This window comes from Perca fluviatilis, chromosome 3 (assembly GCF_010015445.1).
Source record: "Perca fluviatilis chromosome 3, GENO_Pfluv_1.0, whole genome shotgun sequence".
NCBI lineage: Eukaryota > Metazoa > Chordata > Actinopteri > Perciformes > Percidae > Perca > Perca fluviatilis.
Window position 1 is genome coordinate 38144074 of NC_053114.1, and position 17241 is coordinate 38161314.

General features: G+C 40.1%; 1 protein-coding gene across 1 annotated transcript; it reads left to right on the plus strand.

Moving 5' to 3' along the window:
• Nucleotides 1–10447: 10447 nt before the first annotated feature.
• On the plus strand, nt 10448–16644 carry LOC120555796. Its single transcript, XM_039794875.1, has 3 exons — nt 10448–10649; nt 11854–12213; nt 15791–16644. The coding sequence occupies exons 1-3, from the start codon at nt 10550–10552 to the stop codon at nt 15940–15942; spliced, it is 612 nt and encodes a 203-aa protein (XP_039650809.1). The 5' UTR covers nt 10448–10549; the 3' UTR covers nt 15943–16644.
• The last annotated feature ends 597 nt before the right edge of the window (nt 16645–17241 follow it).

Consider the following 17241-nt stretch of genomic DNA (forward strand, 5'->3'; position numbering starts at 1 on the left):
CATAAAAACAGAAAGACCAAACAAAAAGACGTCACAAAAACGCATATCAAAATTCTATATTTTTCTTGTGGCACATCATCCGAGCAGCCATGTCAGAGACTCGTGCCAGAAAATATATTATATTTCATTGTAATCTACCACCAATATAATTTCTATGGAAACGTGCATGACAGATTTTTATGAAAATATGATGAGAGACTAGGGTCTTGTCTAAAACAAGAGACTCTTTTAAAAAAAGTAGGTTTCAGCTCCCCTCCCCACACTAATCATTTCTGTACAGTCAAAGTTGTTGATGATTCATTTTCTGTTGACTAATGGAGTAAAAAAAAAAAATTAAAAAAAAGAGTCTTTCTTGTTTTAGACAAGACCCTGATCTCTCAACTCAACCACGATTTCAAGCCTAAAAAGGGTTACTACCTTTTTTTTTTAACCTGGACCCTATTTAGGGCCCGAGCGCCGACAGCAGCGAATGCCCTATTGAAACTGAAGGAATTATTATTCTTTATCCGGCAAATTAATCGCCTTTTGGAGGGGCTTAACATACTCACAAACTCCCCAAAATTGGCGGTCGCATCAAGACGGGTGAAAATTGACTTATTTTTAGGGTTTCGGGAATAAGCGCACAAAAATGGCCTAACATAAATTAAAATAATTGAGGCCCTGCAGTGCGTTTAAGGTAGACTCACGAAACTTGGTACACATATGTATCATGTCAAGACGTACAAAAACCTTTTTAAAAAACTACTTGAACGAACTCCTAGAGATTTCATCCGATCAACTTCAAATTGGATCTCTACCATCTTAAGATGTTAAAGATGAAAAGTTATTAAAAGAAAAACTTTTCGTTGTAGGGCGTGGCCGTTGCGGGGTGGCAATTTTGTGCGTTTCGCCATCGAAACAGGAAGTGGGTGTAACTTCAGTGTACGTTGTCCAATTGTCTCTAAACTTTTCTGGATACATAAGAGTCCAACCCTGAGGACATGTAAAGGCCGATATTGGATCAAAGTCATAGCGCCCCCTAGTGGCAACAGGAAGTAGGCCTAAAAGTCAAGGTGCTATACTTTAACAAACTCCTCCTAGAGATTTCATCCGATGGACTTCAAATTTGGTCTGTACCATCTCAACACCTTAAAGATGAAAAGATATTAAAAGAAGAACTTCGTCAAACGGTGTGGGCGTGGCGGGCCTTTTTGAGTGTTTAGCGATAAAGTGGCTGTAACTACAGTGTACATTGTCATATCTGCTTGAAATTTCCCACAATCAACAAGAGTCCAGGCCTGAGGACATATACAGGCCAATATTAACTTTTGGTCATAGTGCCCCCCCGCTGGCAACAGGAAATCAGCCTTATATTTACATGAAACTTATAATGTGTGGTTTAAATGTGATACTGAGCTGCCTGTATACTTTAACCATGCCCAGTACTCAGGCCACGCCCCCCTTTCATAACATTTGAACCGTTTAAGGTAGAGTCTTGTGTGAGGTATCATTGAGCTCAGCAGATAGTTCCTTCTTCATTGGTGATGTTTGGCCCGCCCCCTATGCTTAAGCCACGCCCCCTTTTATAATATTTTAACTGTTTAAGGTAGACCCTTGTGTGAGGTATCATTGAACTCAGCAGATAGTTCCTTATTCATTGGTGATGTTTGGCCCGCCCCCCTATGCTTAAGCCACGCCCCCTTTCATAACTGGTGACCCGTTTAAGGTAGAGTCTTATGTGAGGTATCAATGAACTCAGCAGAGACTTCTTTATTAATTGGTGATGGTTTGGCCCGCCCCCAGATGCTTAAGCCACGCCTCCTTTCATAACTCGTGACCCGTTTAAGGTAGAGTCTTGTTTGAGGTATTGAACTCAGCAGGGAGTTCCCTTTTCATTGGTGACGATTTGCACTCTCTGAGTGCCGCGCAAATGCACGGTCGCAAGGAGCCCCGACGAGAGCCCATCTGCTGAGGGGAGGGGCAGAGGGGAGGAAGGCTGGCCCGGACAAACACCCCGATGCGCTTTCGACTGGCCCCCAAGAGCCCCAGGATGTTGACAATCAGGGTGCCACAGGCAGAGGAGAAGAGCAAGAGAAGTGCAGTAGAGGAGCTGGTTTGGAGGAGATGGAGAGAGAGTTAGAGCCAGAGGAGCGACAGCCTGTCCAACGCTGCTTGCAGCTTTAATTTCATATGTTTTTGTGTGTAAGTGACTGATAGGAACAACAATCTTTTTCATTGTCAATTTGGTCCACTAAACGTGCTTTCTTTTGCCACTGAAAGGCTTAGATTATTATTCTAAGTGTCTGACAACATTATATAAAGGATCCCTACAGAGAGAGGCCTTTTTAAAACCTATTTAAGACCTTCTATTTAAGCAGAAACAGCTCTGAGGACTATTACAGACTCAATTTAAAAAAAAACAATACTTTTGGCATGTATAGAGCCAACATATTTTATGCGTGCTCCTTAAAGTCCGTTCATTTAGCTCTATGGCCTGCAGACAGCATCACATGAGACACTGTATACACTGGACCCTAACTTCCACTTCTAAATCTCTCCATCATGTAGATAATTACATTCTCCTGTAGTTTGACCCTAAAAAGCAGCCAGAATAAAAGGAACCAAGACATCTATGACCACTAGAAGGCAGAATCAATCAAACTGTATTTGTATAGGACCTTTCCTACAGTACAGGTTAGTGCTATTGTTACGGAGGACTGGCATGCTGAAAATAACAAAACAGTAAAACAATTTCAGACAAATGCACATAAGAAATACAAAAGATGAATATGTAATAATAAAGCCAATAAAACAGATGTAAAATATTCCAATAAAAACTAGATCAAATATATAAAAGACAATGGCAAATAACATATAACAGGGAATAGAACATTTTGAAACATGACCACAATAACATAAATGATTAAATAAAATAAAAAATGACCATAAAACATTTTGATCGAAAGCCATGCTAAAGAGATGGGTTTTGAGTTTAGGTTTAAATACAGCAACACTCTCAGCTGCTCTCAAATCCTCAGGCAGCCTCACTCAAACACTTGTAGGGCTGCAACTAACAATTACTTTTACTAACGAGTAATCTGTAGATTATTTTCTCCTATATAAAATGTCAGAAAATGGTGAAAAAGGACAATCAGTGTTTTCCAAAGCCCGAGATGATGTCCTCAATTGTCGTGTTTTGTCAACATTTCAAACATATTCAGTTTACTGTCACAGAGGAGTGAAGAAACTAGAAAATATTCACATTTAAGAAGCTGCAATCAGAGAATTTTACTCTTTTTTTATGAAAGAAAATGACTCAAATCGATTATCAAAATAGTTGGGCGATTAATTTAATAGTTGACAACTAATTAATTAATCGATTAAAGCCTCTGAATACATGTGATTTAGCTGCTACCATAGAGCAGATTAGACTCTGCTCAGATTGAAAGTGGGCTGGAGCTCAATAATAAAGCAGTCATTTGTCCTACCATAAAAAAGCTAACAGGAGACTCAGGAAAATGTCAATCAATCAGTCTATAGTTGCATCTCATAACCCTTATATTGCCTCCTCGAGTCCTCCACTTGCGTCCTTTCCTTGCATCTTAGTTCCTCCCACCAAGGAAGCACAGGAGAGGCAAATGTGTTTTAGAGGGATGAGATGTCCTTTCCTCTGAAGCGTCACATGAATTTGTCAGCTGTTTGGGTGGAGATAGCAACTCCTTCACGGCTTCCGGGAAGGCTGCTCTCGTGTAGCCTCGCCTATAGCTCTTTGCTCACACACAGCAACAACTTCCAGTTCAGCCGAGGACCAAGGTGCTATCAAATGCAGCCTAGACACACCCACACAGTCCTGGGAAGAGGGCTAATCAGCCAGGTTAACTGAAAACACCTGTGTGGGTGTTCAGGGCCTTTCATCTTTCATCAACGGAGAGCTCAACACACAGGGTGAAAACAGGAGCTGCAGCAATGTGCAGTACAACACAAATATAGTGTTTTTTGAAAATTAAACCACATAAACCTATTCTGGTACAACCTCTAAACACAATTATGAACCTGAAAATGAGCATAATATGAGCACTTTAAGGGGGGACCCGTATTTGGACTGAGATGGCATGGTTCCGGCACATTGCCCTCTCTACTGGACCCAATTCAGTACATAGATCCAAGAGCACAGCTTTAGGGAATTTAAATCTTAGCCAGTCATCGTCATGGTCCCTGAAGTCTCTTTCTCTCCCGATTCTTCCATTGGCGTAGTCCTCCTGCAGGGCCAGCAGTGCCATCATGCAGCATTACGCATGTATTCTGCCGTTATCTAAAGCTAGGGTATTTGATGCTATCCTATATTCCATGCAGTCGGGCCATCTCATCCTCCTGCGCTCCGTAGCGGACAATGTGATGGTGAGACAGCGCAGATTAAATATTAAGAAAAATTTTTTATTTAAGATTTGACAAGTTGTTTATGGAACAATTATCCCTCAGTACAAGCGCAAATAACACTGCTGGATTTAATCTTCAAACGTGGATGATATGGAAGTGAGAAAATGTGCGTGAGGCATCAATACTTGAAAATATTACTAATATTAATAGTACTAGGTATTCCCACATTTACTTTCTGCAGTCTGACTTCAGTTCACCACCTCACCATCTGCGTCGCCACTTCTCATTGTCTCCAAAATTGGTGTACGCATTGGTCAGAGTTTGCGTGGAGGACCGCACATTCTCCCGAAAAGATTTCTTTTTATAAATCACAACCTTGAAAATGTGCGTACGCCACGTTTATATATGAGACCCCAGAGCTTTAAATTCACACCCACCAACCCACCAAATGCAGGTAAAAATTAACTTTGGCAGGTAACATTGTAAAGTTACTAGCCAATGTGGCTGGTGATGAATGAAGCGCCTAACACTGCGTCTGTTTGATTTGTCAGGCTGCAGAAATTTTGCGACAAGTGTTGCCAGATTGGTCTGTTTTTTTCCGCCAAGAAATTTGGGCGGTTTTGTGTGTGTTTGGCTTTGAAACATAATCTTCATCAGGCAACACTGCTTGTAGTAATACGCCTACATTTCCCATGAACACTATGTTGTGACGTGTCGTACAACCATTGGCCACGTGGCTAGCGTGGGTGGTGTTGATTACGAGCTACGCTGAAACGCAGAATACGAACGGAGCGGTCCGAAACAAACCAGAGGAGCTGAAATTTAAATACAGTTAGTTAGGGAATCAAAAAAACAACATGTGGCTAGTGGAACATCTGATTGACTGTTAACTTTAAAAATCTACTAGCAATGATGGCTGGTGATCAAAATAGTTCATTTAAAGCTGTGACAGTGGACTATTGGACTTACATTCATCAGGTGACTCAAAATGAATGATAACGTTGCTCTGCATCTGCCAGAGGCAACTGTTGGCCATGTCATTGGTGTGTTTTTAATTTTTTACGCTGACCCCAAGTGCAGTCAGTTAATGCAGCTTTAAATAACAACTGATTTTTGTTCAAAAGGAGTGACTCAGTCACCCAACTCAACACCCTGTCACACTCTTTCACCTTCAACAGAGAAAAATACAGTATTCCCCCTGATCCTGGAGATACATGACATGCCTGACAAGCCATGGGCTTTGTTATATTAATATATAAAGTGGCTCTTAACAGAAGCCTTATGTCGCTCCAGATTAAAGCATTATAACACCCCAGGGTCCGTTTTTTTGCTTTTGTGTGGGTGGTCAAATATCCTCTAATGTGAATAAAAATAAATGACCTACCATTTAACCCGACTTAGCATTATTTGTCAGTGTGTTGATAAAACCGCAAACTGTTTCTCGCGGAAGTTTACACTACAGACTTCTCTCTGAAATTACAGATACGGTCATAGGCATCATTTACAGAGGGGATGGGGGGGTTGCAACCCCCGCAATAATCAAAACTGGCCAGTGCAACCCACCCCAAAAAAACTATTATAATTTCCTTTACATAAATAAAAACATTTGCACCATAACTTGATGCAGAAAAGGCACAACTTGTTGCAGAAAAAGTCCCCAGAATGCAGGAAATGAAGTGTTTGATATGCTCAAAATTTCAATTTTGCTCAGAGTGGAGATCTTGAGTCCCACAATGTTGAACCCAAAGTTACATCCTTGGATACAGTACAGAGTCAGTTTTGCAGTCGTCACATTAAAAACATTTCATCTGTCAGAATATCTATAATATTGACATACTAACATGCTACAACATGTGGGTTATGTGAACGTGTAGACATGATGACGAGATGACAGTATCAGTGGTCTGTCTTACTGGGACTACATTGATTTTTTGGGCATTTCCTTGTTATGCGTTGACTTAATACCGAGGGCCATTTTGGATGAAGAAAAATAAATAAATAAAAATCTACTCAACCAGCTTTATTAGTTTCTTTGATGTGTGGCATGGCAATAGGGGACTGTTCTTTAGATTTCATGTTCATTTTGTACAGTGGTTGTACAGTATGAGTAGGAGTAGTAGTAAGTGGATCAGTGGTGAGCACTGCTGCCTCACAGCAAGTAAGCAAAGCAAAGTCTGATCCCCAGTCTGGGCAGAGTTCGATCCCCAGTACGGGCAGGGCCTTTCTGTGTGGAGGTTTCCTCCCACCACAAAGACATGCATTCTAGATGAAAATTAGCTGACTGGCTAACACTGGAGCATTTACAGACATGTTGATTAAGGTGCATTGTCCTAATAAATAAATCTTACTCGTATTTAAATTATATACATGTGTTTTTGCTGCAAAGAAACAACTGAATAGAATTATAATAATATGGGCTCATCTTTTTTTATTGGGAGTCACATTCACTCCAACTATCATCCCCCTACACACAGACACACGCTCACACATGAAGTGATTTAAATGTCAGTACCTTCCAAATCTTGAATGAAGAGGACCTGAATGAGGAGCCAGAGGAGAAGCAGCAGTATGACGCCTTCGATCATTCCCTTACAGCAGAAAGAGATGACAAGCTGCCACACAGGATGGTTGGGGTCTTCTTCTTCAGTTGGACGAGGCATCATCAGTTGTGGGTCTGTGGGAAGTTGGTGGCCAACTTTCAATATCACCTTGGAAATGTGTTTATATAAATAAAAACCTTAACCTTGCAGAGCTTTGATACAGTTTGTTTGTAAAGTCCATGAGCCTGGACTTTAAGTTTGCTCCACTGTTGGATCCTGGGTTAAAGTGATGGTTCGGAGTAATTCACCCTAGGGTCTTTTGCACCATGACCTCGAGCCAAACACGCACCCAGAAGCTTTTTTCACCTGGGTCGAACATTGGGAGAGTTAGCTAGAGTAGCGTTATCAGCTGAATAGCTTAGCGCAGGGGCTAATGGACCCACGTTTGTATCTTGTAAGTTACCCCACTAATAATGCCCGAAATGATACCAAACGTCTACACTAGTACAAATAGGTTATGCTCTCATAAAACGATGGATTGGAAAGTTTGTAAGTACACCAGAAGTTTATGAACACTTGCCTGCTCTCTTCTGCTCTCTGCTGCTGCTGCTGCTACCTGCAGTTAGACGAGTGCTTAGGGCCGTCTACAAATTACTACACCAAAAAGAGTTACAACAAAAATATTTATTAATTCAATGATTAAATAAGGTAATGTCTCCAAACTTACCTCAATTATTACTTGTCTCCTGCTAGTTATACTACAGCACTTACCTTAAAAAAAAAGTTAAATTAAAAAATATTTTTCTTGCATCTCTTTTCGGTGTTGTAATTTGTAGACGGCCCTAAGCAATCGTCTTACAGCAGCAACAACAGCAGAGAGCAGAAGCCAGCAGTGTTCATAAACTTCTGGTGTACTTACAAACTTTCCAATCCATCGTTTTATGAGAGCATGACCTATTTGTACTACTTGTAGACGTTTGGTATCATTTTGGGCATTATTAGTGGGGTAACTATACAAACGTGGGTCCATTAGCCCCTGCGCTAAGCTATTCAGCTGATAACGCTACTCTAGCTAACTCTCCCAATGTTCGACCCAGGTGAAAAAAGCTTCTGGGGGGTTGTTTGGCTCGAGGTCATGGTGCAAAGGACCCTAAGGTGAATTACTCCGAACCATCACTTTAATATCAAATCAAAGCTAAAGAATGTAAAATGTACATGGAGGACCAGAAAGCTAAAAAGATTAGTGAGACACAGACATAGTTTATTAGGAAACGTATCACTCTCTGGATCCCTTTCTATTTCTATTATTGCCTCATTGGTTGGAGGGTAATAGTTTGCCTTGTATCCCTATTTAGAGGCCTTGGACTTTAAAAAAAGATATGTGTTGTGAAGTGGTGAGTTCAGTCTCCATATTTCAAATTCGTACTTGAGTAGGCTAATAGTGTCTAAAATGTGCACACCACAAAAAAATTTAAATTGAAAAAAAACAAACATTGTCTCTTATTCAGAGTTGATTTGCAGGAATGCAGTCAGAGGAAAAGACATTAGCAGATAAAACATTTGACTCACATGTGTTGCGCATCATCACTCCTCATCAGAGTCAGCATCCATTGGCTCTTGTACTGTTGCCAGATGAAATCCTTACAGCATGAGTAACACCCCCCAAAAAAAAAAAAAAACATTTTTTTTTTTTTTTTTTTTGGGGGGGGTTTTTTTTTTGGTTGTGTGTGGTGTGGGGGGGGGGGAAACCAAAAACACCACCCCACCAATTTACGGCAGACAGCCGGTTGTGTTTTTGTGGGGGGGTGCCGCAACAATAACACAAGAGGACAAGAAAGCCAAACAAAAAAAAACATTTTTTTTTTTTTTAAACAAACACACAAAAAAAAAAACACTTTTTTTTTCATATTTCGGCGCGGCCCCCCCCCGAAAAAAGAATATTTTTAAAAAAAAAAATTTTTTTTTTCGACAATAGTGATTTAAGCCTGTAACATCTTGATATCATCTCTTTCAGCCCAAAGTCGGTCCTTATAATATTATATTATATTATGGCTGATTGTGTGATTGTTTTACCAATAGGCAATCCTATAGCTCATCTGATTTGACAAAATGTGAATATCTTGACCATTTTATAAAAAAAGTCTACATTTCAAGTTTCTATTGAGAACAGTAAATGGTGTGTTTAAGTTATGTGGGACATCCACCTACCACCTGATATGAATCTACCTTAGCAATTTAGTTATAAAGGAGATTTGTATGATTCTTAAAATGGTATAAACCACTTATAAAAAGGTTTGGTTGCATGTAAGTCACAATAACACAGGGTAGTTTTTAGTGTTAGTAATATTTAGTTTTTACTGTCTTCATTGTTGTAAACATGAATGGTTCCAGTCAGCAGTGAACCCACGCTACCATCTGCTGGAGGTTTAGGCAGTCTACAGCAAATGCATTGATTTACATTTAAGTTTAGGCTAAATAAGTCAAAGGTGACAGACCCTTTGATTTCCAAGATGATTGGCCTGCTTGAGGAACAGAGGCTGCAAAAGTCATCTTCATACTGTAGATCACAAACTGACCAGAGATCAGCATCACTTGTCACTGGAGCCTAATAATGACACAATATTTATTTCATTGTTTTGTTTTTATTTGTTATAAATACATTGACTATATTTAAGCACACTTGATAAACAATTGCACAGTCTGTCTCTATCCCTCCTCTCCAACCACAAAGCTGCAGTACCGGAGGCTGCACTTTCAGGACTGCAATCCTAGGACGAATAGATAGTGGATGGCAGTAGATCAGTCCGTAGGGAGTTGGGTCGGGAACCGGAGGTTTGCTGGTTCAAGTCCCCTGTTTCAATTTGTGCATGTATAGGACCTGAGCATCTGTGTGTGTTTCAGACCTGTGTTAATTGTACTGTGTACAACAATACAAAAATTAAAAAAAATGTTAAATGTAAAAATAAATGATTATTAAACCTTTAAAACTAAAATAATTTGGACAAAAGTAGTAGGCTATTTGGGTGGAATAAACCTTTCAAACTATGTGGACAGAAAGCAGAATTTGGGTGGAATGAACCTCTAAGTAGGCTACTAGTCTCCGGTCCTGCAGGAACATTCTCTTGCCCTCTCGATGCCATTTTCCATCCATCCACCAGATGGCCTCAGACTTTCTTCACTTCCCCATCACCTGACTGCCCCTCCTGTGTTCCCACTTTCCTCTGCAGTTGCCTGCACATTCACTTTCCCCTGCTTCTCTTGTGGACAGCTTTAGTTTGGACTGGTTGGATTTAGATCTACTCATCCAACCTGAGGTTTTTTTTTAATCCATTGCCCCGTTTACATTCGGGTCTTTAATTTCCTCGTTTCCCTGCGCGCACCCGCCGTGACACACAACATAATTGGGCTTTTTAATTGGGCTATTTAAAAAAAAATGTTTGTAAGGTTTTTTTTGTGGTGCTGTTAAATCGTCTCAGATTAAACACAATTGATAATAGATTATCAATTGCCTTTCTCCAACCAAAGAAAAACAGGTTGTATTACAGAACACACCTAGACTGTCTCACTCAGTGACGAATTGCCAGAACTACCTCCGCAGCGCTGAACAGACGCTCAGCACTTCTTCATGTCAGACTGATGACACCAGACACACAATGGCACTCTTACATGTAACGGTATATTTATTATTGTCATGCCTCAATAGTTTGTTAGAGGCGAACTCAACGCAACCGAGGATGACAATCACAGAGAAAGGTATGAAATATTTCGCATTTTTCTTTAACTTCGAAACATGACATTGTTATTTAAATTGCGGTGATGTAAACATATGTAAATATGATAACCCTACATGTTGTGAGAAGAAGACAACTGAAATGGTTTATAATGTTTTAGGAGTATGAAGAGTTTTTCTCAGTTATTTTGAACACAAACAAAAGTAGATCTAGACTGTCTGCTTAGTCTGAAAAAAAAAAAAAACCTAAACCGCAACAGAGCTGCTGCATTGCGACTATATCAGGCTATAATCACTGAAGTGCTCCTCTGGCACAGACATCAGCGTTTTGGCTGTTCAAGCATGAGGATGGAGAAAAAGCCTAATTGTGACAGGAAACTGTCGGGCATATTGATAGAAGAAGTAGGCCTACATGAATATCTAGGCTATTGACTGGTTACATGGTGTGCACACACACACATACACACACACACACACACACACACACACACACACAGTCATTCATATCATAAGAAGTGTCATATAATCAGAATATAAATCAATTTAATTGAATAATGTAATTGTAAACGTATTATTCAGTATGATTAAAACTAACATGTAGGCCTACTGAAGAATAAGAGTAGGCTATATAATCAATTTTGAAACTTTTGGAAGATTTCCGTGATAGAACCAATTAGAGGAAATTGTGACTTCCTCATGAACAATTGACCATTTTAACAGAAGACATGTTGACATGTCATATAGGAGGAAGCACATTATTATTCAGTATGATTAAAACTAACATGTACTGAAGAATAAGAGTATATAATACATACATACAATAATACAGTTTGTGCACGTCGGCTCACTATCACTGATTTACTGGGACACTTGAATAGAACAGAGGCATTGTTAATGTTATTAGTAACATCAGTGCTTTTTCTGATTTAACAAGTGAAAATTACCTGTCCAATTACTATTTTGTTTCTAAAGCATTGTGGCTTTCAAATTAACACCTGGGTAGAAAACATACTGCTGGGAATAATCTAAAATAATGCATCATAATTTATTATTGGATTACATTTTGTATTAATAATCTCCTGTGTCTCTGGTTAGTTTACAGCTTCACTTTATTATCCACTAACACTAAACAAAGAATCACTAAAGTGGTCACAGAAACATGTGGAGATGGAGTTTAAAGTTGTCAGTGTGTCTGCTCCTCCCTTTCCCTCTCTGTCTCCTCAACAGGAACATTTGTAGTGAATGTGACACAGACCTCCTATCAGGCAGAGGAGAACCACAACATCACACTGGAGTGGACCTTCACAACCAACCCTCACAGTTCCTCCAACTCTCTTAATATCTTCTGTGAACTGTTAACTGCTCTCAAGAATCCAGCCCTGTTTCTTCTCCATGAAGGAGTTGAGGTCCCAGAGTCTCAGGATGAACAGTTTGCAGGACGAGTCCAGTGGGACAAAGACGTCCTCAGAGAAGGACAACTCAGACTTCATGTGTCCAGACTCAGGATTGAAGACTCGGGACTGTACCTGTGTTTTGTGCTCACAAGTTATGGGAGTAACTCTGGTAGATATTGGCTCAATGTCACTGGTAAGTTGATTTATTATAAAAAAAAAAAAAGGTAGCCCAAATCAAGCAATCTAATTGGTTCATAGCTTTATAGTAACCACATACAACGGCTATAATAAAACTCATTTGCACATTAAGTATCACTCCACGTCTGAGAAAAACATAGACTGATGGCTGGTTCCTTGGAGGGAAGCACTGCCAGGACACAGAGCTGGCTTAAAATCAAAGGCTATATTTAGAATATTTTCAGTGCTTTACCTTGCTGTCAGATAGCCCTTAACGACGGGGAACTGAAGTCGTTATCTCTGCTCTCTTCAAAACTGCCAGACTCCTTTCATTTTACCACGCAGAACACGGTAGTTGCTGCGCTACCGCTGCCTCGAGCCGTTAGTTAGTTTGTGTTATTGTTTGCCTTTCTTTAGCGTTAAAGGGGTGATAGAATGATTATATAGGGTATTTCACACTGTTCCTTATGGTCTCCTAATGGGGTATGTAACATTGGTTGGGCTGAAAATGATCTGGTTGATATTTTATTGGCCCTTATGCATCCCTGTGTTTTGGCCCTATTTGTAACAAGAGCTTTTCTTCCAAATATGGTATGCTCATGAATATTTAGATGAGCTGTGCGCTGATTGGTTGAGCGAATCCCCATACACACATTAGAGACGCGACAGAATCTCATATTACAGACACTGCAATGTTTCGTTACCAAATTCACTTCTGAGACTTTTTTATGAGAGAAATCAACTATATTAAGCTCAAATATGGGCCATTTTACGAAATTTGATGGCTAATTGCAAATTTGGTAAGACGTGTCGGACTTTAGGAGCTCCACACAGTCTGACGAGAAAGCGGCAGCCTGCTGGGCTCCATACCCAGGGCAAAGTCACCCTTTGTGGATTACTGCACTACGGGGCTCCGCGGCCGGCTGCCGGCATAACTATAATATATTTACAGTTTGAATTTCGTCACGGCACTTATATCACAGCTACCCCAAGGTCTTACAAAGCTAACGTTGTGTCCGTTTTCAGTGCATACCTGTCAAGTTTTGGATTTGAAAATAAGGGAAATTTTCCGGTGCCCACCTCGAGCAGTCCCACCACCCCAACCAAGCTCCAGTATCCCTTACATTTTAAGACAGGTGTACAAGAAAGCTAAAATCACCACTTGATGCAGAATGCTGAAAACATTTACAATTTATAACATTGCTTGTCTTTACATTTACATATTTTCTTTTTATTTCATATTGCTTTTCTTTTACAGTTTTTCTTTTAATTTCACATAACTTTTCTTTAGTGAGTTATTGTACAAATTTGTGGGCTGGGCCAGAGCGGTTAATTTTACATGAGAGTAGAGCGCAAACAGTTCTGTTGTCTAACGTCATCCTATTCTCTGTAACAATCTTTCGTACCATGCTAAACACCCTTTCTCAACTTGCATTGCTATGGGGAATGGCCAGTAAAGCCTTCATAAGTTTTGGCAGCGCACCCGTCTCTGTCGTAAGGTCCATCATCCGTCTCTGTTATTTTTCTTCTTTTTTTCCCGCATTGATCTACTCATCTGACCCACACACTAACCTCACGACAACTGCCACCTACAGTACCTGTAGTAGTCTACTGCAGGTGGCAGTTATTGCAGGCTAGTGACAGAGCTCAGATTGGGAATGTTTTTTTTCTTTTTTTTACTCCGCTCGGGTCCGGGGTATTATTATTTTTTAATAACGCAGGTTAAAATACGGGAGATTTACGGGAAAATACTAATACGGGAGGACGGCGGGAAAGAAGGGTAAAATACGGGACTTTCCCGGCCAAAACGGGATACTTGACAGGTATGTTTCAGTGTAAGGCATTTTTATGAACGTCAAGCGTTTTGTTAGGAGGAGCAGCTAGCTAGCTATATGTCCCATTCCATACAATGGGAAAAGATCGCTGCTAGCTAGCTACACTTTCAACATAACTATAGTAGCTATATTTACAGTTTGAATTTCGTCACGGCACTTCTATTACAGCTATCCCAAGGTCTTACAAAGCTAACAATGGTGTCAGATTTCAATTTAATGAATTTTTGTGAACACTAGCTAGGGGTTTCGTTAGCTGCGACTGTCCCTTCAATCCTATGGGTACAGATTGCAGCTAGTTAGCTTCATTTTCGGCGTAATTAGAGTATATTTACAGTTTGAATTTCGTCACGCCACTTATATAACCTCTACCCCAAGGTCTTATAAAGCTAACAATGGTGTCCGATTTCAATTTTATAAATCTTTGTGAATTTCAGAGGAATTCTAAGAGGAGGCTAGCTAGCTCTCATTGATAGAGCTACATCCAGCCGCAGGCTCTATCAATGAGACTCGCGGACAAGAGGCATTTATTTCACCGATCGTTTGTTTAAATAACTCAACACATTATAATTACACACATTATAAGATTAACTGGAACCTGTGGTAAGAGATTGCTGGCGTAACAAGCTCGCTGACCGCGCTCTCACTCTCACACACGGGCCATTTAGCAGGAAGAGGGGAGCTGCAGGCCCTGGAGCTCTGTCCAGGCAGCGGCGTTTGGTAGTCCATTCACCCAAATAACTGTGACTTTGCGTGGGTATGGAGTGCCGTGGGCTGCCAGCCGTGACGGAGCTCAATCGAGCTCACAGCAGGCCGGGGTCTGTGAAGGAAGGCAGGCCAGGCGGCGAGGCAGCAACACAGGCGGCACCGGCCGCTGAAGTCCGACACACAGTCGGACAAAATTTGCAATTAGACATCAATTTTTGTAAAACGGCCCATATTTGACCTCTACATAGTTGATTTCTCGCATAAAAAAGTCTCAGAAGTGAATTGAATGGTAAAATAGCATATGAACAATGTATACAATTTCTGAGATCTGCCCGACCTCTATTCAGAAGACTAACTGATCTCAGGTCAGTTGTGTAGCCTATGTAAATGTTGGGGCGTGACAAAGAAAGAGACTAGAGCCAAATGAGCAGGAGCTGCCGAGTTGATATCAACTAGGCAGCTCGTTGAGATTTGCCCGTTTTCAGAGGCAGTTTCAAATTGTGAGATTTGCAGAGGAAAGAGGTGTCAATGGGCTTTAGAGGTTCTGTATGTCCTAGTTACTCACTAAACTGTCATTATTCAACTATGACAAGGTAAAATCGGTTTTGCATTCTATCACCCCTTTAAGCAAAAGTGTGTGCTAGCTGCTAGTGAAGGCTAACGTTACCTGCGCTGCCTTCCATAGAAACTGCCTCAGTAGCCTTTGTGTGAGGCGGGCAGCCAGCCCAGGAGAGCTTAGATTTTATTGTGAACATGATTTTCTATGAATAAAAATCTATTTAAATTGAAATGTAACTAACTTTCATAATACCATACTTGATGACTGTTTTATAAAAGCAATAGCTCACTTCAGGCTATGATATGTTGTGATTATATAACAGCTAAGGGGGGTTGTTGTCGGGCCAACAACGCCTCAATTCAGCAGCTTTTTAGATAAGAACCTGAGAAAAAATGTAGGCTACTGTGGAAATCCACGATCCTTGCACTTCCTTCTCTTTTTGTGAAATGTTTTCCTTCACATGGATGAAACAGATGCGTCTGGTCTCTTTACAGCAGTGAGGGATCGGCCTGAACCTGATCCACCAAACACAACAAGTCCACCACAACCAGAGATTCGGGGAAGGATCGGTCTCTACTGTGGACTGGGACTGACAGCAGCAGCTCTACTGACTGGTTGTTTCTTTGTTCAGACTATTTCTGTTTAGAAATCAAGATTCCTACTCAGAGAAAAGTTACAGTTCTGCAGGTGGATCAGTTTGATCAACAACTATATTGAGACAAAACTGGTAGAATCCAATTATATACCACATAGCCCCAGCAAATACTAGTTCCCTATTGTTTGTCAGGTTACAACTTTGATGCTTCACACACACACATCAGCAAAATAAACAAACAAACTGAAAAGTGGATTTAAACACATCTTTCCTTTATATTCATCAATAAGTGACTGATTGGCAAAATAATAAACCAGACCATTGTTTCCTCCATCATTTTTGCCTGTAACTTGTTAGACAGATCTGAATATTAAAATACTCACCTCGTATTCCATACAGGCTACAGCTAATATGTGCAATTTTTAAAACCTTTTTCTTTTATAGCTTCTTCATGAAATCTTTCTGACCTTCTCCCAGACTTTTTTTTTATCTTTATCACCTGAAACACTAGTTAAGAGTTTTGTGTTGTGTAATTGAAACTGTAACTTGTCTCCTGAAGTAATTGCACATTCCCTCAACATCTTTTCACATCATGCACTAAACCATTCAACCTTATTTTCTTATTGTTAACTGTAATGATGTTTGGTTCTGTTATTGTTTCTTTTACATGTATTGGTCATTTTTTATGTTTGCACCATCCCCCAAGGACTATGATCTTACTTATCTTGCAATAAATCCTTTCCTGATTCTGAACTTATACCGTTTTTAATCATGTCCATTTCAACTTTTATATTTCTATGTTAATTTTATAGTATGTAAATAATAATAATTTTTGCACTATAGGCTGTTAGACTTCAGTTGTGGCTGATCAGACTCTATGTTACCGAAGAGCTCTCCCTATGCTGCGGTTCTCTCTGATCCTTGGCGCGAAAGATTGTGCACATCTCTGGTAGGTGTCAATGTTAGCTTTTATGTTGAGCTGTAGCTGCTGTGTGTTTTACCATTGTCTTATAGCATGCATTGGTTCCAAACCTTTTTGGTCTGAGGACACCCCCACACACTCACCCACCCCCACCACAGCCCTGTCAGCTGGGACGTAGCACAAAATTCTGTAGAAATGCATTCTCTATGGGCCCCTCCCAGAGTTTCTGCAGGTTTCACCAAGTCCAATTTAAGACTTTTTAATTTTTTGAGACCAATATGAATGACATTTAAACATCAACTCAGCCCTAAATTCACTTTTTCATGGATGGTGTTGTTAGCTAGAATTTCCCCAAAAAGGCAGCAGTAGAGCAAAATGTGGTAATTAACTTGATGACGTTTTTTTTTATAATTTACAAAAAAAACAAG